At 40.2% G+C, this 23,596-nt stretch overlaps 3 protein-coding genes across 5 annotated transcripts; 2 read left to right on the top strand and 1 right to left on the bottom strand.

Moving 5' to 3' along the window:
* The first annotated feature begins 1,440 nt into the window (after nucleotides 1-1,440).
* On the top strand, nucleotides 1,441-14,585 carry LOC306979696 (3'-5' exoribonuclease HELZ2-like). 3 transcript variants are annotated; one of them, XM_079578781.1, is made up of 20 exons: nucleotides 1,441-1,508; nucleotides 2,713-4,202; nucleotides 4,466-4,649; nucleotides 4,754-4,861; nucleotides 5,363-5,877; nucleotides 6,123-6,743; nucleotides 6,900-7,683; nucleotides 7,774-7,867; nucleotides 7,944-11,295; nucleotides 11,373-11,458; nucleotides 11,541-11,666; nucleotides 11,737-11,895; nucleotides 12,037-12,178; nucleotides 12,298-12,426; nucleotides 12,550-12,742; nucleotides 12,872-13,018; nucleotides 13,088-13,297; nucleotides 13,393-13,549; nucleotides 13,648-13,815; nucleotides 14,317-14,585. In XM_079578781.1, the coding sequence occupies exons 2-20, from the start codon at nucleotides 2,884-2,886 to the stop codon at nucleotides 14,424-14,426; spliced, it is 8,604 nt and encodes a 2,867-aa protein (XP_079434907.1). In that variant the 5' UTR covers nucleotides 1,441-1,508; nucleotides 2,713-2,883; the 3' UTR covers nucleotides 14,427-14,585. The 3 variants fall into 3 exon arrangements, with proteins under 3 accessions (XP_079434907.1, XP_079434908.1, XP_079434909.1); XM_079578782.1 differs by lacking the exon at nucleotides 1,441-1,508 and adding an exon at nucleotides 1,672-1,766; XM_079578783.1 differs by lacking the exons at nucleotides 1,441-1,508; nucleotides 2,713-4,202 and having other exon boundaries at nucleotides 4,524-4,649; nucleotides 5,365-5,877; nucleotides 14,317-14,582.
* Nucleotides 14,586-15,042: 457 nt separating this feature from the next.
* Nucleotides 15,043-17,984, top strand: LOC306980169 (serine/threonine-protein kinase 35-like). Its single transcript, XM_079579430.1, has 3 exons — nucleotides 15,043-15,602; nucleotides 16,697-17,420; nucleotides 17,848-17,984. Exons 1-2 carry the CDS (start codon nucleotides 15,263-15,265, stop codon nucleotides 17,410-17,412), a joined length of 1,056 nt encoding a protein of 351 aa, XP_079435556.1. The 5' UTR covers nucleotides 15,043-15,262; the 3' UTR covers nucleotides 17,413-17,420; nucleotides 17,848-17,984.
* Nucleotides 17,985-20,043: 2,059 nt separating this feature from the next.
* On the bottom strand, nucleotides 20,044-22,664 carry arfrp1 (ADP-ribosylation factor related protein 1). The gene is made up of 7 exons (XM_079579135.1): nucleotides 22,317-22,664; nucleotides 22,033-22,120; nucleotides 21,882-21,964; nucleotides 21,106-21,187; nucleotides 20,955-21,025; nucleotides 20,776-20,876; nucleotides 20,044-20,622 (listed from the first exon to the last, which is right to left on the bottom strand). Exons 1-7 carry the CDS (start codon nucleotides 22,407-22,409, stop codon nucleotides 20,535-20,537), a joined length of 606 nt encoding a protein of 201 aa, XP_079435261.1. The 5' UTR covers nucleotides 22,410-22,664; the 3' UTR covers nucleotides 20,044-20,534.
* Between the last annotated feature and the right edge of the window lie 932 nt (nucleotides 22,665-23,596).

Genomic DNA, 23,596 nt, shown 5'->3' with positions numbered 1-23,596 from the left:
TGAGATGCTACATTTCAATTTAATGAATAATGCATTTAAATTTAAATGGCTTAAAAAATACTTGAAAATCCCAAATCACTTTGGTTTTGTACCCCATAGCATTCTTAAACAAATAGGACTGAAATTTGTTTTATTAATTTGTGTCATATGAAAAGCGCTATACAAATAAGATTTCCTTTCCCTTCCCCCTTATCGTGTAACTACAGCGTCACAAAACTACCACTAAAATTATCTACTTTTTATCTGCAAACCCATAAGGCACGGAAACTGTATTTTGTCCAGAACTTCTCATCAATTTTTTTTTTTTTTTAATAAATATATATATATATATTCTCAAATATGCTTCAATAGATCCTAAATGTGATTTCTGTGAAAAACAAAATGAAACTAGTTCATCTATTTTGTTTTTCAGTGAAAAGAATAGATTTATAGCAATTTTTATTTACAGTAGTTAAAAAACATGTTGAGATTGAATGTAAAATTGTGATAACTGGTTCAGATTAGAATGTAATTAATAGATTCATGAATCTAAAATCAAGAAATCCAAGCCATCTTTTAAAGCGTTATTATTTTAATACTCCCCCTTTATTGAAACGTTAGAATGCTGTCATAATAAAAAAAAAGTCAAATTAACTGTTGCTATGCATGAAAAACTAAAATGACAAGACTTGTTATGATTTTGTATCTTTATGAATATAAATGCCTTTATGAACATGATGATTATGGCTTTTGAATTTGTTATGTTTGATATATTTCTTTTTATTTGTTCATGTAGTTGAATGTGTTTATATTCAGGGCAAGACATGTGATTATTGTTTTTTGAGTATTTTCAGATGTACTAGTGTACAATATTCAGTAGTAGGGCACTACATGCGCCTATGTGGCACAGGGCAGTGAGTGCACTAGTGCATTTTTATTAGTCTATGATAGATTTATATTTGCAACAGGTGCCTTTATAGCGTTATTTTGTGGAGATAGCTTGCAATACAGCCCACATCCTTTATGTCGTAATTGTTTTCAGATAAGCAAGTGCTGACTTTCTTCTTCTTCCGGGCTTTTAGCACTTTGAACTAGGTAGCCTACAGCTGTCTTCAAATCGCTACCATAGACGTTGGGAATAGCTTCATACTAACTTCACCGTATTTTAATGTCAATTTATATAGGCGCAAATTTGATCTTTATATTGAATATTGCTGAATAAACCAAAATCAATGTGCAATGCAAAAATAATAGCAGGATACAACAGGATACAACAAGTCACTGATGTTACCGAATAAAAACTGAAAATAAACTGCTCAGTGACGGTGGTAGGACACATTTGTTGAAATGTGAAAATGGTGCAACCCCGTTTTTACTGTGAAACTATTAAGTTTCTATTTGACCAAAGCGATCCTGAAATTAACAGATGTAACGTCACGCACGGCACGCACGCAGACAAGAGGAACTGTAACCCATAGCAACCAACTTGCCTTCACCTTTCACCGGCTTTCAGCAGTTTGACATCCCAGGTAAGTTTGTCTACAATCTTTGCACTTATAACATAGTGAATATTTCAAGGGGATATTAACCTATTGCACGCACGAAAAGTCCAACCCTGGGATAAACAGCAGCGCTCGGCACCAAAGTATTTATTTGCAACTGATACGCATGCGCTGGGCTGCATCCTGACGGTAAAAGTAGAAAACGAAACTTATCCTCTCTTTATATTTACGTCTCACTCCGCTCTTTCGGACTTGAAATGAAGTTACGAGCTGTATTGTGTAGGGGTAAGTCATGCTTTTCGATTTTAATCTACCGAAGAGGTAACTTAACACATAGGCTATATTTACACTGCTGTGTAGGCAGCATAATATTATCATTACCTTCCATCATTATTATACAAATAGTTAAAGCTATCAGCATTTCGTTTTTTATACCCTGTTAATTGACAGTTGATTGTTTTCAGATAGGCAACTAGAATGTGATGATGTCACACAAAGAGATGTTTCCTTCTCACATTACAATGCAGATTTAATACAAACACGTAAAGGTAGCTACAGTCGACAAATGATATAACTAAGAGAACAAATATCATGAACCTTAACAACCAAAGTTAGATCCGATGTCTGTCTATTCCACATCAAAATTGCACATTAACACTGTTTTGTCCTGCCCTGTCTATGTTCTTTAACATGTATAGAATGTGTGCTTTTGAATTTTCTGTTATTGGAATACAATTTGTTTTGTCCTTTAGTATATGACTTTAAACAGTCATAAAATGTCAGGCTAGTAGGCATTTTTTACAGTGAAGCGACAGTTTCCTCCCTGAAAGTTGCAAAACCTGGTTTAAACTTAGTCTCTGTGACGAATTTTGATGTTATTCCTTTGATGTTAGCTCCTTTAAATGTTTTTTGTGTGTGTTTTTTCTTTTTTTATCATTCTTGTTTGTGGATTTAAAGGTATCCAACAGTAGTGCTCAACAGGTTCCAAAGGGTGATCGCTGTGTGGCTTCATGACTGATCTTTGATTCAGAAAGTGCAAACAAAAATGTTGAAGTGGCAGTAGCAAAGTTGAAAACTAGCTTTGCCAGCCAGACTAGCTTTACATATTCTTTACAATGACAAATGCTTTTGAACAGATGCGTAGGAACAGCTGTGGTGTATTGTGACTTTGGCTTGTGTTATAGACATTGGGAAATAAACTAACACTCTGATTTTTATTTTGTTTTCACAGACATACAGTATACTTACACGTCACTGTCCTGTGCCATCAGCTGCGAAAGACACTCCCAGTCTTACTTAAACAATTATCAACTCATCAACAATGTCTAGTCTATAATCTCTTGCATAGCCGGCAGGGCCACTTTATTGTGTAGACTTAGAGTTACACAGTATACAGCTAGACATGGCAGCGGCATCCCAACTGGAGCCACTGTTGGCCCAGTATGACCTCAGACTTGTTTGTGATCAGTGCTCTGTTAAAAAGCAAGAAATCACTTACAAGTGTAACCCAGTGCAGCACCAGTGCACACACCACCTGCTGCTCTGTCGGGCCAAAGGGAGCAGTGTCTGGAGACCCGTCTCCAGGCGTCCCACTTTCCCAAACCCCAGTCAGTACCAGGTCTGCTGGTTCTTCAGGGAGGGCTCAGGCTGCACACAGCACAAGAACCGCTGTAGCTTTGCCCGGAGTTCTGAGGAAGCTGCTGTGTGGAACTTTGAGAAGAAGCTTACGCTGGACCACCTAGCCCTCTGTAAGATTGTTGCTCAGCAACATAAGAGAGAAGGTCCCAGTTCTGACCAGTCACTAGATCTGATAGATCTAGATTTGAAGACTGTTTGTGAGCAATGTTGTACTCAAGAGAAACAAATAACATACACTGTCAAATCAGCTGCGCACAAATGCAGTCAGAATCTTCTTTTAGCCAAAGACAAAACCTCAGATAAATGGCGGCCTGTTGCAGCTCAACCTTTACATGGATACATTAGTCAAAATGTCCAATTCCAAGTATGTAGCTTTTTTACTGAAGGCTCTGGGTGCACAGAACACGGTGAGCGCTGCACCTTTGCCAGGAGCAGTGAAGAGGCCACTGTGTGGAACTACGTCAGAAATAAACAGATGCTTGTGAAAGATTTAATCAAACAGATTGCTGACGCCACTGTAATGACTCCAGAACAGGCAGCACAGGACATAGTGCAACAGTTTCCTGGGCAGTTTACTGAGTTATGTTCAGAATGTTTTTATGATCGGCCACCAAAGCTGACAGTCAAAAAGTGGAATGATACTTGTTCAGCTGCGGTGGCGCACAAATGGCAACCACTGCTTATACATTCAGCAGAACAGGATAAAAGACTCAGTCAGATTCGACCTCTTCCCCAGAGGTCACCTCTGAAGTTTTGCAACCATGTCAGGGATGGTAAGCCATGCTGGCATAACCCCGGCCATTGCACGTCCGCTCAGAGTGAGGTGGAGATGCAGGTGTGGAGGGCTGAGCAGGAGGGCCAGATGGTGCGGCCTCTGCTCCTTCAGCTCCAGCCGCAACAGGACTCAAAGCAAATCTCCATGTACTGCAAGGTCTGCTTCCTCACCCTGTCCTCTGCCGAGAGCTTCTACAAGCACTGCTCCTCTTTAGAACACGCCCAGTTACTGCGGGAGGATACCAGCATCTGGTGGAGAGGACGGGCTCCCCCTCACTCCAGACGAGCTGACTTCTGGCTCTGTGACAGGTCACTAACTTTTGATTTTCTCTGATTTAATTAACATATATGTGGCATTTTCATATATTTGAAGGCTGTCAGATTTTGCTAATTAGTACAGCCACCAGGCAACAGAACAAAAAAAGTATCCACAAATTCATATTTCGAAGAGTGAGTATTATGACATTGAAGAGAAGACAAGAGCAGGGTAGCCAAATGACTAATGGCTGAGTGACCCACAGTTCACCAAATGCTTCAGACTAATTTTGACTGTATTAATCTGTCTCTTGTAGACCAGCAACATGTGAATACGGAAGTAGCTGTCCCAAAGCTCATTCTGAAGAGGAGCTGCAAGAGTGGATAATGCGCACTAAAGAAGTGGAGAATATCAGACAAAACATGGAAGCTGAGGGGCTCATGAGTTACAATGAAAGACTCCTGCAGGAGTATAGAAGCAGCAGCAATGAGGTTCACATCGTAAGTCCCAATATGTATTTTTGTGATACGGGTTATTTGTAAAATATCTGACCAAAATACAACATTATACGCATTTCTGCAATATTTTTTATTTTTTGTAACAGATGGCAGAACACGTTGATGACGTGAGGATCTCTAATGATGAAGATTTGACTCAACATTGTGAAGTGGTTCATGAAAAGCTGCAGTGGAACTTTCAAGTGGAAACAGAGGTACAAGATTTTGCACTTAGTAATAATAATAATGACAATAACATAATAATAATAATAATAATAATAATAATAATAATAATAATAATAATAATAATAATAATAATAATAATAATAAAAACACCACTGAAGTGTGAAAGTTGCCAAAACCACAAATGTATTAGACAGCCCCTGGTTTATAATTTTATCTTTCGAACATTGATTAGAATTTTAATATATTGGTATCAAATAAAAGTATATGATACAAAATATTACAAATGAATAGACCCATATTAAACGTCAATTGGCCATAAGTAAATATTTGCCAAATTCTACTAAATGGTTTGGAAAGCTACAGCAAAAAAAACACGTGACTTGGCATAATTTGTGACAAGTTAAAATAATGTCATTTATTTGCTGGAGACATGTGAATTTGTCGCTGTCTGCTGCTGTTTTATTGTTTTGAGACTTAACAAAATAATCCATTGTTGTGCGCACTGCCTAATTTGCCTGTATTTGGTTTAGAGGCCGCTTGTGCATGTGGCGTTGCTGAAGCAGGAACCAGGGGCATGCTTTTCCCTTGACGACTCCACTTCTGACCCTTGCATCTACTTGGCAGGCCATGCATTCTGCACAGATGACACCACTTATGAAATCACTGTGTCGTTCACTCCCGATGTCCCAGGTTTATATGAGCAGTGGCTTGTGTTGGATTTTGGGATGAGACCTGTGTTGTTAAAGAAGCTAAGAGTGGCAGTCGGTCAGCCGTTGTCAGATGAAAGCGAAGACTCAGCAGTGAACAGTGCAGCCTCCTCTCAAAAGGTGGAGCGGTGGCACACGGGAAACAGAGTCATTGTCCACTGTTTGACTCGCACAGAGGAACAGGAGGAAATGCAAAAAAAGTACAAACCACCACTGGTCAACTTTCAGTACAAGCCCACACTCAACATCCAGACAGCCTTGAGTCAAAACAACTACAAAGAGCGGATGCATCACTTCCTGTACTGTGAGGAACATGCAGAGGACCAGGTTGTGTCAAGGTAATACACTCACCTTTGCCTGTACTGTTTCCCATGCATGCACTGGCTGCCACCATAATTGCTTTTTTGGCCCTTAAGCTTGAAAACAAAACAGATGATAGTAAATGCATGTCTCAAATGGGAATTGAGGTGTGCTGCTGACCCCTACAATTTTTTAGAGTCGATGTATAATATATTTGTAAAAATAACTGTTAATGCTTGTATTTTGTTTACTTGTGTCAGTGAAAATGTTTTATCTATTTCAGGCTAAATGTGTGTGGAGAAATGCGAATAATAGATCACAATGAATTATGGGGCACAGATGGACGAGAGCTTTTCGGAATGATATCTCTTCCCTTTAGCCTCACTCCGGATAGTCCTGAGGGACAGGTACTACGGCGTAGCATTCAATCTGCTCTGATTTCCCCCACATCAAACGGTGGAAGCAGCAATGTCTATGAAGCCATCATTCAGCTGGACATGACTACAGAGAGTATAATGTATTTGCAGCTGTCAAAAAGATGCTGTAATGATCTTGCTCTTAAACGCAATACATCACATGAAATGGAAGTTCAATTTCAGCTGAACCGCTACCACTTCTGCAGTTGGCACAAAGCTGTCGACCTCCTTCCTGACACACACCGAGTGCTTCCGGACCTTAAAAACTGCACTGTCCCCGAAAACAACATTCAGTGTGATAAGTTGAATGCAAAACAACGAGTAGCAGTAGAATATATCACAGGAACAGCAGTGGATAAGAAGAGAGCAGCACCATTGCTTATCTATGGCCCCTTTGGGACTGGAAAAACCTTCACTCTGGCTACAGCAGCCATAGAGGTGTGTCAACAACCCAACAACAAAGTGCTCATCTGCACTCACACCAACAGGTAAGGCTGTGATCTCTACGTCTTCTTAAAACTTAGGTTTTCTTTTTCATTGTGCTTTTGTAGTGTATTTGCTAAGGAGAAATAAGGTTAATAAAAGTGAAAAATGATCCCTTATGTTGTAGATTAACTGATTAACTTGTTTGTGTATGTCTTCAGTTCTGCAGATCTGTATGTCAGAGACCATTTCCACAAGGCACAAGAGAAACTTAGACCTCTTCGAATCAAAGCCAACACAGGCCGTGCTTTATCCGCCACAGACAAGATCACCCTCAGGTACTGTTTCTTAAATAAAGACAAGACAATGTTTCTACCAGCAACCAAAGCAGTCCTAGATCAGCACGATGTCATCATAATCACCACAACAATGGCACGACAGCTGCACGACCTAAAGCTCCCAGAAGGTTACTTTAGCCACATTCTGATCGATGAAGCCTCTCAGATGTTGGAATGTGAAGCCCTCTCAGCTCTTGGTCTTGCAGGACCAGACACAAGAGTGGCTTTAGCTGGAGATCATATGCAAATGGGGCCCAAGCTTTTCTCCGTGGATGATCACAAGCGCTCAGACCACACTCTGCTGACTCGCTTATTCCACTATTATCAGCTTCACCAGTGTGACGCTGCACAAAGGAGTCGAATCATTCTGAATGAAAACTACCGTTCCACCAAAGAAATTGTAGACTTCGTTTCCACTCATTTCTATATTGGTAAAGGTGATATGATCAAATCCAGTGGTATAGTCCCTCCCCCTGCCAATGGACACGCCCTCAGGTTCATCCATGTCCGTGGAGAGTGCCTCTTACACAGACGCTGTAGGTCATGGTACAACAGCCAAGAAGCCGACTGGGTGGTTCAAGCAGTGAATGATGTTCTTCAAAACTGGCCCTCAGCCTGGGGACCTGAGGAACCGCAGTCTATATGTGTCCAATCTGAAGGATTTCAGGTAATAACGATCATTCCTATTTCATTCAAAAATATTGCACTCACTGTTTTCAATTGAAATAATCTAGAACTGTGTATTTTTGCACCACAGGTCCAAAAAATAAGAACTGAACTTTCAAGAAAAGCCTACATTTTAAAAAAAGACCTCAGTAAAGTGCAAGTTCTCAATCTCGCAAATGTGCAAGGTGAGCTTTTATACTATTTTCCTCATCAAAGTCCTGCATCTACAAATCAGTTGACGTTTTTTTCCTTGATCCACAGGGCTGCAGTTCAGGGTGGTCATTATATCAGCTGTGCACTCGCGGGATTCTCTGGACACATGTCAAACTGCTGGTCTAGAGCTGTTCAATGATGTGCGTGTCCTGAACACAGCGCTGACCAGAGCTCAGTCTCTGGTGGTAGTGGTCGGTGATGCTGCTGCTCTCTGCTGCTTTGGACAGTGCTCTCAGATCTGGAAGAACTATATTGACTATTGCATCCAAAGCAACAGTGTTGATCCACTATATTTTACCAAAGACATTTTTGAAAAAGATCTAATAGAAACTAGACGGTTTCAGAAGTCTGAACAAGTTGAAGAAAAAAACACTCCAAACGACACAATTCTTCAAGAATTAAAAGCAGAGTATGAAGAGTTCAACAAGGAACTAATCACAGAAGATGTTGACGATGAGGGTGATCGGGACCATTACCAAAAGAGGAAGCCATCTTATAATAGGACAGATTCCGACCGTTCAGAGTTCCCCGATGATCAATTTCAAAGACATGGAACACTGGTCCGAGAGTCATTCAACCATGGCTATGTGATACCATCCACAAAGCCTCATTTGCGAATACCTATAAAGGGAAGAAAAAATCTGGGGAGAGCATTTACAGGAGATGAAGTGATCATAGATACAGAAAAAGTGGTCGCTGTCACAGAGGAATCATATTCAGCCCGAGAACTTGTGTGCTTTTTGGAGGACGAAGATCACAGTAGAACCAAGAGCATTTTTGCTAATTATGTGACACGAATGATGACACCCATCTCAAAGTCTGCTCCAAAAATCTGCGTGCACATCAACAAGAAGAAGCGTCGTCACCTCCCAGTTTGGACAAACATAGATGGGCACTGGTCAGTCGCATATTGCAGACAACTTGATGAAAAATTTAAACAGAGTCACGTTTTTCTGGTGCAAGTGATTAAATGGAAGAATGACTGCACATTTCCATTGGGTAATGTAATCGGTGTTCTTCCTATTGGAAATTCTTTGAGAGAGGGCCTCCAAATACTAAATCAGCAATATAATGTTGCTCCCATGACATACACACCAGATTACTTGGAGGATGAAAATAAGTCACTCAGAAAAGACAGACGTAAGAGAATTACTTTCACTGTTGACCCTCCGGAAGCCAAAGACCTGGATGATGCCATCAGTGTGGAGGTCCATAGTAATCACTATGAGTTAGGGATCCACATTGCTGATGTGGCCAGCTATGTACCTTATAGAGATGAATTGGATGAGAATGCAAAACGACGCTGTGTTACATATTACTGCAATAAAAAGTCTGAACACACCATTCATATGTTTCCTCAAGAGCTAAGCACTGGCCTCTTCAGCCTTCTGCCAGGTAAAGACCGCAGTGTGGTGTCACTCATGTTCAAAGTCGACAAAGATACTCATGAAATCCTTAGAGAGCCTGAGTTTGAGCTTTCAACAATTAAATCTGACCTCAAGTTGTCTTATGAACGTGCAGAAGAAATAATAAACAAGCCTGCTGATCAGCCTGCTGATTACTGTCTCAAATTAGCGTATGAGTTTTCCAAAGCCCAAAGGAAGAAAAGGCTTAAGAACTGGCTGTACGCTCAGCCTGATGATGACCGGCTTCCAGGTGATCGTAAGGCCCATTTTATGATAGAAGAACTCAGTGTGCTATTCAATAAGTATGTATCTGAAATACTGACCAGAGCAGGACTAACAAGACCCTTTGTTCCTCTTCGCTGCCAACCAGGACCATCTCAAGAAGACATGAATGACTTGAAGGAGCAGTTTGCTGATTTTATACCGGTCTCTTTTAGTCTGTGGCATAAAGTTGACTGTGAGGAACAAAATCCAAAGTATGACTCTTTCCGTGTGGTCCAGTACATCTGGAAGAACATCCGAGAAGCTGCTCAAGCTGGTGACAATGACCGAATGGTGGATCTGATTGCAGCGGATGATGTCCACCCACAGCTTATACCCATCACGAATCAGTTCAGAAAGTGCTTAAATAGAGCATATTTCATCCGCTCCATGTCGTCCCCGAGAGCAGAGGTTGGACACTATTCTCTCAACCTAGAGTTCTACACTCAAGCATCGTCACCAATACGACGCTACATCGACCTAGTGCTGCAGAGACTTGTGCACTGTTACGTGCAGAACAGTGGAGTGCCCTTCACTCAAAACGAGATCGATGCTTTGTGCAATGACTTTGACAGAAATGTCAAATATGCAAAGGAGTATGAAAGAAGAGTTGAAAATATTTCATGTGCTGTGGGTGTAATGAAACAAAATGTTGGAAAGGTAGCATTTGTGGTCAGGGCTGATGCAGATTCTGACAGTTTCTTTGTGGCTTTTCCTTTTAACAAGGACATATTTGTTGAAACTATCCCATTAATGTATAAAAATCTACAATTGGATGATCAGCCACGATTTGATGAGACCAATGGATGTGTCATACTTCAGTGGAAAAGGAGAATTTATGCAGCTGACAAAAATAGGCTCCAGACAGAGTTAAGGACAAAATTTCACCACGGCCCATGTTTGGATATTCCATTCAAAGTGTGGAAATCAATGGTTGAAGCAATAAAGGAAGAAAAATGGGATGAGGCCAAGTCTCTCATATTGAATGCTCAGACAGAACAGGTGCCCTCACAAACAACTGTGAAGGCATGCCCCGCTAAAGAGAAAACAGAGCATGAGGTAGAAATCACTGTCCTGTTAAAGCCAGGGGACACTCTCCAGGTCCAAATGACCTGTGAGGTGCACAGAGGGTATTGGAGTCCTGTCATCCAGCTGGTTAGCATTACTCCAGGGTTTGAACTCTGTGTCGACCATGTCCACAACCCCATCACATGTTTCTCCCGATGCGCAGACAACCCGTCCTATATTCACTACAACAACACCGAAGACTATGTGCGAATCTGGAAACCACTGTGTGAAATGGAATCTGCAGCTTCTGCCATCAGAGACAGTGACATTATCATAATAGAAAACTTAGAGGTGAACTTCAGTCGAGGAAGTGGGGACACACTTACTGGGAACTTCTTCTTACATTCATCCTGGATCGAAGAATGGGCTATCGAGTGCAACCTTTCAAAGTGCTTGTTGTGCATACGCAAACCAGGTCTGCCACTAAAAAAGGACTTCTTAAAAAAGTATGATCTATTCGATTATTCTAAACCAGGAGACCCTGAAGATTTCACCTGGGTGGCCCATGGTGTCACGACCAATTTAGAAGTCAAGAAAAAGCCACTCAGTGGAAACCTTGTTCATTTCTATGTCAACCACCGTCCAATGGAGCATATTCCTGACTGCGTTTTCCAGGAAGCGGCTCGTTTCACAGTTGAACTGATTCCAAAGACGCTGCCTGACATGTAAGAAAAGAAAATACAGTTTTATGCCACTTTCAGTTCTTTATAAATATTTATTTGTTTTGCTTTAATTTCCACAGACGAAAAGAAAGTGCTATAATCAATGTGCCCATTGCATGTGAACTTGTTAAGTGTATAGCACTTGGACATCACATTCCAAGAGAAGGTAGAACCACATTGGCTTTCTGTGTAAGTGAAAAGAGCTGCTGTATGTCTTCCACTATACTGATTTAGGCATTTCTTTAAAGTATTGTCCAGGCATGTAGTGAAACGGAAAAGTTTTCCAAAAAAGCTTCCACCTCTGAATGACAGTCAGTTCAAGGCTGTGGACAAAGCTCTGAATAACACCTTCACACTGATCCAAGGACCACCCGGTAAGCACAGATTTGATGCTGTAAATTTCACTGTTTTTTAACTTATAGTAACTTAGTGTTTGATTCTCAGGGACGGGGAAGACTGTGGTTGGAGTGTACTTAGTGCTCTGTTTTGAGGAGATGAACAAAGAGAGCCCTAGAAAACTAAATGCCAATTCCAAGGACAAGGACAAGAAGCAAGTTATTCTCTACTGTGGGCCATCAAATAAGTCCGTGGATGTGGTTGCAGGTACAACTTAAGGCTCCTCATTTTATGACAAATAAATGTACATTTTAGCTTTTAACCACGTTTTAACAATGAACTGCAGTAAATTATTCATGTAGATTCATAAATCATTATACACACATGTCTTTTCATTCTGAAATGCAGAGTATATGTTGAGATTTGAAGACAGTCTAAAGGCCCTCAGGGTCTACGGTGAACAAGTGGAGATGCTTGACTACCCATACCCAGAATGTGTCCTTCAGTTCTCTTCAAAGACAAAAGCTGAAGTTGCCAAACCAAATCTTAGGTAAATGCAATCTCCAGTCATTGTGAACCAGTTAATATAGACCATTTTGTAAAGCATGTGAATAGAAGAGTCAGATTTATAAATTTACCTTTTTATGACTTCCTTTTGCATCATTTTAGGAACATCACTTTGCATCACCGCATCAGACAAACTACAAACCCTTACTCAGCTGAAATCACAGCATTTGATCAACGGATAGAAGCGGCAATGGACGCCAAAATACCATTCACTGCTGAGGAAGTGAAACAGTAAGTTATTTTGTATGTATACTAATCATCACTGTATAATGTGCCTAAATCAAACTAAGGTACAGGTTGTAGTGTTTATTATGGATTGACTGCAGGCTTGTCTCAAATGCATGATTCTTCCAGATACAGAAAGCTTCTCAGTAAAGCCCGGAAATATGAGCTGGAGAGACATGACATCATCCTGTGCACTTGTACACAGTCCTCCTCTCCAGGATTGATCAACACAGTTAGTGCCCGACAAATCCTCATCGACGAATGTGCCATGGCCACAGAACCACAAGCTCTTATTCCGCTCGTTTGCAACAATCCAGAAAAGGTGGGCATCACAGATACTCATTATATCCCATAGAAGTCCTGTAGCCTAATGTAATATTCCTTTTTTACTTCATCTTGCTTTGGGCATACACCTTATATATTATTATGGAATGAAAATTTCCTCTTCCAGATTGTTCTTATTGGAGATCACAAGCAGTTGCGACCTATTGTGGTAAGTGACCGTGCAAGGAAGCTGGGCATGGCCAAGTCCCTGTTTGAACGGTATTATACGCAGCTTGAGAAGAGATCTGTGATGTTGGACACACAATACAGAATGGTAAAACATTGACAATAATTTATGATTTGGTTCAAAAGCAGAATCTGATCATTTCTAATAATTGCACAGCATGAGGACATCTGCAAGTTTCCATCTGAGGAATATTATGCAGGAAGGTTACAAACTGGTGTTGCTCAGCCAAACAGTGTGCTGCGTGTTGACGAAAAGACAATGCCTGTTGTATTTGGAGACATCAGAGGAGAAACTGTTCGCCAAGTTGTCAATACACCAAAGGGCAACGAGAACTCTAAAGCGAACCGCGAAGAGACGCAAAAAGTGGTAAAACATTTGATGACATTGGATGTGTGATATGCTGTCATTTTTGTTGTGGTTGTTTATAGAGTAAGTAATTGTTTTGTACATTTATGTTAAAGGTGGAGATTGCCAAAAAGCTGACTGCAGAAGGCAAAATTGAGCAAAAAAACATTGTGATTCTTTCTCCCTACAATGCACAAGTGCATGAAATCAAGGAAGCTCTGAAAGCGGCACGATTGTGCAAAGTCAATGTCAACACCATTACAAAAAGTCAAGGTTAGGTCAACTTAGCGTGTGCTCTGGTGCTTGAGATTTGTCATTTTTAATTGTTGAGATAGTTTAAACTTCAAACTCCAAATGATCTTCTCTTGTAGGGAGTGAATGGCGTTACGTAATCATATCAACAGTGTGCTCCCTGCCCAAGGAAGAGATCCCCTCTGAACCAGATGGCGCATGGTTCACCAAACATGTGGGCTTTGTGGGTGATTCTAACCAGATCAACGTGGGCATCACAAGAGCCAAAGAAGGCCTGTGCATCATAGGTAACATCACCACATTTGAAACAACATAATTATATTCACAAATAGTATTCATAATATTAACAGTTTACATCAAACTTGGAATAAAATGCCTAAAAGGTATGTTAGAGTATGTTAGAGCACGAGCGGTTAGTGCTCGTGCTTCACAGCAAGAAGGTCCCAGGTTCGATTCCCACCTGGACAGGGCCTTTCTGTGTGGAGTTTGTATGTTCTCCCCGTGTATGCGTAGTTTTCCTCTGGGTACTCTGGTTTCCCCTATCACTAAAAACATGTGCTATAGGCCAGGATCAATGAGAGTGTGTTTGAGAGTGCGCATGGGGGACGACGGATGGAAATCAGCCCAAGACTATAATCCAGTGTGGCTTGTTTACATGCATGAGACCCATGAATGTTTGTTAACATGCACTGTCTTCATGGACTGCTTAATTATCAATCCAGAACCAGAATCTAGTTTCATTGCTAAGCATGTATTATATGATTCAGATGTTACTCTTTTATCAACAGGGAACCTGGAGTTACTCAGCCGCAGTAGATCTTGGAAGAAATTGCTGGACCACTACAGGCGCCACAATGCAGTGACTGATGCAGACAAGATATCAGTTTGTCAACAATAAAACAAAATAAACAAAAAGCACTGGATATCTTAAAGCCATATAATGTCAGGGAGAATTTTTTGCCATTCCTTATTGTATTTATAATGTGTTTTGAAAACAACAATGGTCTTATAAATAATTATTTTTATGAAATCAGACACCATATACATGTATAAAATATATATATTTATGGTCTTCTTATGAAATAAACTTTTTTTTAATAAAAATAGCTGTTCCAAATTTGTGTGTGTGCTTTAAAAAGATCTACTGATGTGCCCTAAAACTCTTGCACGTTAGCAGAAATCCCAGTCAAATTTAAAAATCCCAAATGGTGAATTAAGGCCTTGGTATTTGACAAAATGTTTTGAATTCAACTGAACATATGTTGAAAAGGTGATTTTTAAAACAAGGTTTTATGAAATGTATTATTTTTTTAATTAAGAGGTGCCTCAGGACGCCACTAAAATAAACCACACACTGGCTCATGCAACACAAAGAAGTCCGAAACTGTTCAATCATTTGTAAGATTAAATGAATCCGTAGCATAGACTGTAATAAATATATGTAGATCGATGGTTCAGTCTGCTTGCGGAGCCTTCCACAATTATTTTGGAGGTGTGACCAGAAGTGGGCGGTACAGACGCTTCTTCCTCTCACCACGCTGCTTCCGGAAAGCGTTACTTTCATAACTCACTCGATACTTTTACTTGGTACTACTCTACTCCGGCGACGCTGCAGGTTCAGGGGAAGCCAGAGGCAACGTCCTGCACTGTCCTGAAGCCACTCTGGGCCGAGTGGGTGGACGTGCCCGAGTTCTTGCGGTGCGCACCTCAAGAACCACGGAGGCAGACCATGACATGGAGCGGGACTGCGGCCACGGCCTGGAGCACAGGGTCACTGCGCCCCGTTACAACCTGCTGCGGGAGGTGGGCAGGGGCACGTACGGGGTGGTGTACGAGGCACAGTCGCGGAAGTCCGGTGCTAAGGTGGCGGTGAAAAAACTGCGATGCGATGCGCCCGAAAACGTGGAGCTTGCGTTACAGGAGTTTTGGGCACTCACAAGTTTGGAGAAAAGGCACGAGAACGTGGTGCATCTGGAGGAGTGCGTCCTGCAGAGAAACGGTCTGGCACAGAAGATGAGCCACGGCAACAAGCGCTCCAAACAGTACCTGCGCCTGGTCGAAACGTCCCTGAAAGGTATATCCACCTTTACGCAATAGTATTTTTTGTCATGTTGTAAATGCTGAATCACGCTACGGCCTTGTCCAGCATGTTGCGTGACCCCTGCAGGGCATTCGGCGTGACTCCGTGTCATGGGGGTGGGGAATCCCGAGATTCTAAAAAAAATGCTTTAAAGAAGGCATAATTCGCATAAACCTTAACAACACGTCACCAATTTGTGCTTAAAGGCTCAAACTATGGGATTGGGGTCATTAATTAGTATTGATCAATCAATCATTCCCACTGCATATTCTAAATCTCAGTTGCCATAGATCGACTTTAACTATGGCTAAGATAAGATAGGGCTCTCACAATGGGAAAAACATTTGTTACAACAGCTCTCAAGAACACTCCGGGGTGCAAATAGTCGGGGGTAAAAGGGCAATCAAAGAACAGGATAATGTGCAAACAAGTAATAGTGAAGAGAGGTGTCTTGTGTACAATGTATATTCTTTTTAAAGGGGCAAACATTTGAATAAATACAAATTTGAGTATGGGGCTGCAACTAACGATTATTTTGGTAATCGATTAATCTACCGATTATTTTTACGATTAATCGATTAATCGCTTGGCTGTGAAAGGTGCATGGAAATTGTATTTTTTCCATTTTTTTATCACATAGAGCTAAAGTGACGCCGCTTGAGGACATTTTGAGGGAGTAAACTTAAAGTAAACGTTTGTACAAGGCTATTTGTGCTAATTCTGCTTTCTGATTGGACGAGACAAAGACAGATGTTTATGAAATTTACAATGTACAAAACACTGCAGACCCTAACTTTAAAAACAAAGTAGGTTTTCATCCAAAATACATAATTTTCATGTATTTTTTGCTCTATTTTAGTCAGTGTTTACTAGAAAACGATTAATCGATTACTGAAATAGTTGACAACTATTTTAGTAATCGATCAGTTGTTTCAGCCCTATTTGAGTATAAATCAACATGTATGGTTTATTGTAGTCAATCTAAACACACAGGAGTTCTAATCAGGGTGTTTGTTTTGGCCCCTCTAGGCCGTAATCATTGTCATCATTGTATGTTAATAATGGTAGATATTTTGATTGTGTTTTAGGTGAGAGAGTCAGTTGCCCGGATGAACCCTGTTTCCTCTGGTTTGTCATGGAGTTCTGCGAAGGAGGCGACCTCAATCATTTCATCCTGTCTCGACGCCCTGACCCTCTGACCAACAACAGCTTCATGTTGCAGCTGACCAGTGCTGTCGCCTTCTTGCACCAGAACAACATTGTGCACCGAGACCTCAAACCGGACAACATCCTCATCTCCCACAGGTCTGGCACACCGGTCCTTAAAGTGGCCGACTTCGGACTGAGCAAAGTTTGTGCAGGATTTAGAAGCAAAGCTGAAGACAAAGACTGTAAAGACGACAACAAAAATGTCAATGTGAACAAGTACTGGCTATCGTCGGCGTGTGGCTCCGACTTCTACATGGCGCCTGAGGTGTGGGAGGGTCACTACACTGCCAAAGCTGACATCTTTGCCCTCGGCATCATCATCTGGGCCATGCTGGAGAGAATTACTTTCATTGATGCGGAGACCAAGCGAGAGTTGCTCGGGACCTACGTGAGACAGGCTGGGGCCATTGTACCTGTGGGTGAGGCGCTGCTTGGAAACCCTAAGATGGTCCTCAGTATCCCACAGAAGCGCAGGTCTCAGATGTGTGAGGGGATAAAGCAGCTGCTACGGGACATGCTGGCAGTGAACCCATCCGACAGACCAGATGCTTTTGAGCTGCAGATCAGAATGGACCAAGTTACATGCTCTGCCTGACCTTTTCGGTAAATTGACCAAAATTGACAAACTTTCTGTCTTCTCCCATCTTCATTTTTGCTTCCTTTTTAAGATTGGGAGCTCAATGCATTATTATTAATTACCTGACACGTATGACATCGATGTTAAGCATCACTGTAAGCTTTCTTAGAAATAATTTCAATAATAACAGAGTGGAAAAGTATTTTGTGAACATAATTATTTGGACTTCTTAATGTAGTTAATGTCTTGTAATGTTATGTGATCAGACACAAATCTGATATTTTTAGTCAACAAACCATTAAACTGACAAACCAAACCCTAAAAACAATCCTAAGAGAAATGTACGAAATACTTTAGTGACATGGTGTGAGATTTCTGATGTGAGCTAGGTTGTGAGCTACTAGTAATGTTCAACAAGATCATTAATGTGGTGTTTTGTGCCTTGTGTTATAGATTATGATCCCGCCTCAAGCTGCTGCTATTTGTTTGGAGAAATCTGGTGGAAATCAATCAATACTGTGGTGTTTCATTTACAGTATGCAGATGCCTGTTATTCTTGATTACTGCTGCTCAGGCTTCAAACTTCAGCCTTCAAAGTCTGGTTGTGGGAAAACTTTGCTTTTGCCCCACTGTCTCTGGGAGCTGACTTTCTGGATCCCTACTCTGTGAGGTCTCAACCTATTTTTCCTTTTGCCAGCTGGTTTTATGGCAATCGTCCCTTACAGTCCACTTGGAATGTAGACCTCTTGCTCAGTTGGTATTGACCTGTTTACGTGGGTGAATTGGGATTGATGAGCAGCTCTCAGTGGTACCATGGGCTCTCCAATTGCTACAAAATTACCTTTGTCCCTCCTCAGTGAACCAGATGATCCAAATTGCCTGGAATAAAATTATGTTGACATTGCAAACAACCGATTCTGGAATAACGCTGGCATCAAGTAAGCGCACTATGACAACCCAAAAAAAGAGTTTTACTATGACAAAAAATGTGTGTGTTTTTTTTAATAGGAGCAATGCTATTATGTTTACAGAAAGCCATTTGATTTTAAATGACTATCAGGACAGAGACGAGTATTTAACCAGTGTGCTACTGCGTCACGCAATCTTTGTAATGCCATGGGAATATTTAGGGGTTGTGCTCTTGAGGTCTGCCAGATGTGCTGCTTTATGCAATATTAATCTTGTTGATTTAGGCTCACTACCTCACGTGTGCACACATTTCATTTTTGACATAATTTGTCTATGCAAATGTTCATGGTGATACTGTTTTTGCACATATTTTCGTTACTTGAACATGATCAATCCCTTCAGTGTATGCAAATACTTGATACTTTTGCAAAACTCATTCCAACATTGTCATCTATATTTCAGTACATTTTGTGTTGACTTTTCGAATGCTTGAACTTAAATGTTTAATATTTTTATTGTGAGGCCTGTTTTTGGCTTCTCCATTTCCATCATGAGTTGCCACTGAAGATCTCGCATGGACGATGTTAGCACTACCTTATATGCGAGATGCCCAGCCTGGCACAACTCCAATACATTTTGTTTGCCTGATTTACCATGTGGAAGGAAGGGGTACCAATGTGAATAATGACTTGTTTGTATTTGAAAATCCATGAACATTTGAACAAAATAAAGTTTGGACCTTAATCTCCTGTTGTGTGTTTTGTTGCCCTGTTGTGGGACAGTTTTTTCTTATCCTAAGGTGAAGGGTAATTGTTCATGAGCCTTTGTAAAATTGGTTTTTTTTTTTTTAATGCATCCAGAGAGGAAACAAGAACTCAAATCAAAAGATCTATAGATAATAAAATCTACATTTTGTAGATTGTAAAATGCAACGAAAGTACCGGTCAAACGTTTGGAAACACTTAATGTATCAGCTTCCCTTTATTTTCAATGCTATTTACATTGTATGATTGTCAATGAAAGCATTTAACTATGAACTAACACATGGGCTTATGTTTCTTTCATTTTATGTTCTAAATTTTCTAAATTGCCACCCTTTACTCAAACCCTAACCCTTTTATCAATGAGCTTCACCGGAAATGGTTCTAAACAGGTTCTAAAAGGAAAACCCTTTCTGAACCCCTGGAAAAATGAATGAATGCCTTCAGGGGGAAAAAAAACGTTTACAAACTATTGACCGGTGCTGTACATAATACTTGTTGTTGTCCATCATTTCTTTATACATATGTGGCTCATGGTGACTACCTCACCCACTTCTGGACATCCACATAATGGACACTAGTGACGGGCAGGTGACGCCTCGAGGCATCAGTGTTCGTTGGCTACATTATGCAGGCGCCATCTGGTGGTGAAAATGGCATTACAGCAGTGAACTCGATCTAGAAATGTGAATCAAATTGTCAAGAAAGAGCTCGTTTTACCAGCTGATAATAAAGTAATAATTCAGAAGAGGGGTAACTACACTCAGGATTATGACAATAAAAACAATTGAATGAGAGCCTGCAATAAAGTATCATTCTAGATCTCAAAATGAAGTCAGATCAAGATGACAAAGACTAAAAGCATCTTATGATAAATCCAAATGCTGCGTTTTGTGGCTAATCAAGGATATGTATGCCATCTCTGTGAAAAGCATGAACAGATATTCTGTTCCGTAAAAACAAAACCACTTTACCCTGTCTGTGGCATTATTACTTTGTACTCCTCTTTTCTATTTAATTATTTCATCACTGAGAAAGGTGCAAGTCTGCCTAAATGCTGCCCTGTTTAAATTATAACTTAATGTTGGCCAGAGCCGTCAGATTGCTGATGTAGTTCTAGAAAATGCTGATGCAGGACTGACTAAATGTTATTCAAAATCAGTATATTTAATTTACAAATTACAACTTACACATTTGACCGGCTGAACAGAATACACTGTCAGAGGCTACAACCTTTTTAGTATTTCAGTTCAGTTGATGTATCGTAAAATAGAGTTTAATGCCAGCTCATATAAAATAACACAACCAGACTGACTTCAATGTTCTGCTGGCTTTACAGGGACCCCACAACCCCATCTGATGAATAGCTTCAGAGTCACTGCACTCAAAAGGAGACGGTGGTTGACCAGTTCCAGCTCCAGGAGGAATGTGAGTAGTTATAGAGTTCAAATGGAGCAACATTAAGTGCTGTTATGTGATGTCCTTTTGTCTGGGCGGCCGATGGATGTTCCGCACCACACACTTCACCATCCACTCTATGCCTTCATTCACCCCATCCCTGAAACATAATAATAGACATTAATCAGGGGTTACATGCAAAGTATTATATCTGATACCATCTTCAGCACATCCCCATAAACCCTGCCTTGTTCATTTATTTCCTCATGTGACTTTTTGATCATATGACTGATTTAGCATCCACTTTACTTACCCTGTGAGAGCAGTGCAAGGCTGAACCAAGCAGTCTCTTTTGCCAATCTTTGGAGCACAGTCACTGAAGGCTGTTTTAATGTCAGGAACAGACAAGCAGTCCTAAAAAATAATGAAGGGGAAAAACTTTACAAAACAAAAAGCAGTACCAATAATTATATCCTTGTAATGAGAATGTACCGGAACATCCTGTTTATTGGCAAGCACTAGCAAAGGAACACCCTCCAATGCGTCACTGCTTATCATTTTCTCTGTGGATCACAAGAGAAAATGATATGTTCATTGGCTATTAAGACAGAAAATATTGATTTTACAGCAGAGCACAACTGACCAAAAGCCTCCTTGGATTCTGACAGTCGCTGTTCGTCAGTTGAATCAATCACATAGATCAATCCATGTGACTCAGCATAATACTAAACAGTCAAAAGAACATTAGTGATGTCAATAGAGTTCGGGAAATTCCACAGCTACCATGGAGATCCGCCATCTTTGCAGCTGTTAGCATACATTTCTATAGACTAACATTAGCTAAAACGGTATCAAAAGTGGAGAAAAAAGCAGTGGAACAACTCCATTAGCTGCTGAGTTACTGCTGGTAGATACATCTAACTCACTGTGGCGTTCAAGTGTTTGAATGTGAACAATAACTCCAGTATTTTAACTTTTAAAATCTCCATTAGTTTACAATTGCTGCTAATGCCATAATGCTTAGCGATATGACATCACATTCCCAAACTCTATAGGAGGTAGTACTGCATATAGAGTTCGGGAAAGTGATGTCATATCGCTAAGCATTATGGGATTAGTAGCAATTGTAAACTAATGGCGATTTTAAAAGTTAAAATACTGGAGTTATTGTTCACATTAATTAAAACACTTCACCACAGTGAGTTAGATGCATTTACCAGCAGTAACTCAGCAGCTAATGGAGTTTCGGCTTTTTTCTCCACTTTTTATACTGCTTTAAGCTAATGTAATCAATAGAAATGTATGCTAACGGCTGCAAAGATGGCGGATCTCCATGTTAACTGTGGAATTTCAGTACTGCTTATAGGACTATGGTTGGAATGTGTCTTAGGACGTCAGAGCAGTTACTCAGCTACTTACTTTATCCCACAGAGACTGAAGCTCCTCCTGACCTCCCAGGTCCCAAAACATGAGTCGAGCCTTGCCCACGTCGATTGTGCCAACTGGAAGACAATGTCCCTTAATGAGTCAAAGGGCTCAGTAATAACAGAGAAGTGATGAGCTTACTTACTGTTGAGACCAACTGTCGTCGTTATCTTTGAAAGATTCATTCCCTTGTAGCTTTTGCTGAATTTGGTTTTGGTTTGTTCCAGAAATGTCTACAGGAGGATACATTAACCATTAATATGAGCTTTATTCTGGCTGTACTTGATGTGAAAAAACAGCCTTGACTTATTCTAGGTCATTATGAACAATGTTAATGAACGTTTCAAATGCATATGCAACATACCATTCTAGCCTTTAAACTAGTCAGGGGAAATGAGCAGATGTATCTTGGAAAAATAATACACGTACCGTTTTTCCAGCGTTGTCTAGTCCCAGAATTAAGACGCAAAACTCGTCTTTTTGAAACATGTACTTGTAAAGGCCGGAGAGTAAAGTATACATGTTGAACAGTGATGTAAACAAACTCTTGCTAACCGAGTATTAGCAATGCGCTCGGATAGCCTTCTTCACGACGCTCTCATCGTAGAAAAAATCCTCAGATTGTGTGACATGTATTGCCCGTCTGGGTATGTTAACTAAACTGATAGAAACTGATGAAGGGCACATAAAACACACAATAAATATTTAGTTATTGTTAATTTTCTTCACACTAGCAGACGCTACGTGTAGAGTTGGATCATCATGGGAGTTCTTCTTTTGCTGGTTTATAGAGTGACCCCACAGTGCGCCCTCTGTCGGTCTGGATGTGTAACACAACTCCGTGACACTTCCTGTTTTTGAAAGACTTGCATCCTTTCCATCCTTTTTGGGATAAGTTGAAACTTATCATGTACAATATTTTACAGTTTTTACCTAGACCGTCCTCCTTGCCCATACTTTTTTTTTTTTAAACGAAAGCCAGTAAAGTATTAACCTTGGTTGCTTCAAACGAGGAAACTGCTGGATTGTCTTGACAGGTTAACTCTTCTATTTAGTCCGATTATATTTGTATGTTATAATGTTATAATATATGACTGCTGCTCTGGCTAGAACCAGATGCTAGTTGCAGTCCTTGTCCTAAATTATCACATTAATATGAAAACAAGTAGGTTATAGTTGGATGTGTGACACTGATTGTACTAATACTACTACTACTACTACTACTACTACTACTACTACTACTACTACTACTACTACTACTACTACTAATAATAATAATAATAATAATAATACATTTTATTTATATTGCACTTTACATTTCAACGAAACCTCAAAGTGCTAGTTTTTATTACATTTATTATTAGTAATTTATTACATAAGTTCCATAAGCAATTATCTATTTTCAATTCATGAAAAATAAAGATGATCATAGTGTAACTAGTTTGTGCAATTATTTACATTTTTTTGGGATAATTTAGAACTAATTTTGATTATAAAATGTGAGCACATCCAACATCACAATTAGGTTTAAAGTCAATAAATCGTGACCTAGAGGGCACTGTACAACTGGTGCTAAAATATTATTGTTATGTCATAAAACTAGTGCAGTTCTTGATCTTGTGATCTTGAATATGGATGCACTCATAATGGAGCTTGGGATCACACAAAAATAAATAAAATAAATGCTTGACTCTGATTGCTGACAAGCC

Source organism: Gobius niger (assembly GCF_951799975.1).
Source record: "Gobius niger genome assembly, chromosome: 20".
In the NCBI taxonomy this organism is placed as follows: domain Eukaryota; kingdom Metazoa; phylum Chordata; class Actinopteri; order Gobiiformes; family Gobiidae; genus Gobius; species Gobius niger.
Note: the sequence above shows the minus strand (reverse complement) of the source record. Positions and strands in the feature narration are given on the sequence as shown.

What these genes read in the sequence shown, in the direction of transcription:
- LOC306979696 (XM_079578781.1), top strand. Translation starts at nt 2,884, where the DNA reads ATGGCAGCGGCATCCCAACTGGAGCCACTGTTGGCCCAGTATGACCTC. An exon ending in ATCTGCACTCACACCAACAG is followed by an intron (nt 6,744 to 6,899) that starts GTAAGGCTGTGA and finishes GTATGTCTTCAG; the next exon opens with TTCTGCAGATCTGTATGTCA. An exon ending in TTTGCAACAATCCAGAAAAG is followed by an intron (nt 12,743 to 12,871) that starts GTGGGCATCACA and finishes TTCCTCTTCCAG; the next exon opens with ATTGTTCTTATTGGAGATCA.
- LOC306980169 (XM_079579430.1), top strand. Translation starts at nt 15,263, where the DNA reads ATGGAGCGGGACTGCGGCCACGGCCTGGAGCACAGGGTCACTGCGCCC. An exon ending in GGTCGAAACGTCCCTGAAAG is followed by an intron (nt 15,603 to 16,696) that starts GTATATCCACCT and finishes ATTGTGTTTTAG; the next exon opens with GTGAGAGAGTCAGTTGCCCG.
- arfrp1 (XM_079579135.1), bottom strand. Translation starts at nt 22,409, where the DNA reads ATGTATACTTTACTCTCCGGCCTTTACAAGTACATGTTTCAAAAAGAC. An exon ending in TAGACAACGCTGGAAAAACG is followed by an intron (nt 22,121 to 22,316) that starts GTACGTGTATTA and finishes ATCCTCCTGTAG; the next exon opens with ACATTTCTGGAACAAACCAA. An exon ending in CCTTGCACTGCTCTCACAGG is followed by an intron (nt 20,623 to 20,775) that starts GTAAGTAAAGTG and finishes ATTATGTTTCAG; the next exon opens with GGATGGGGTGAATGAAGGCA.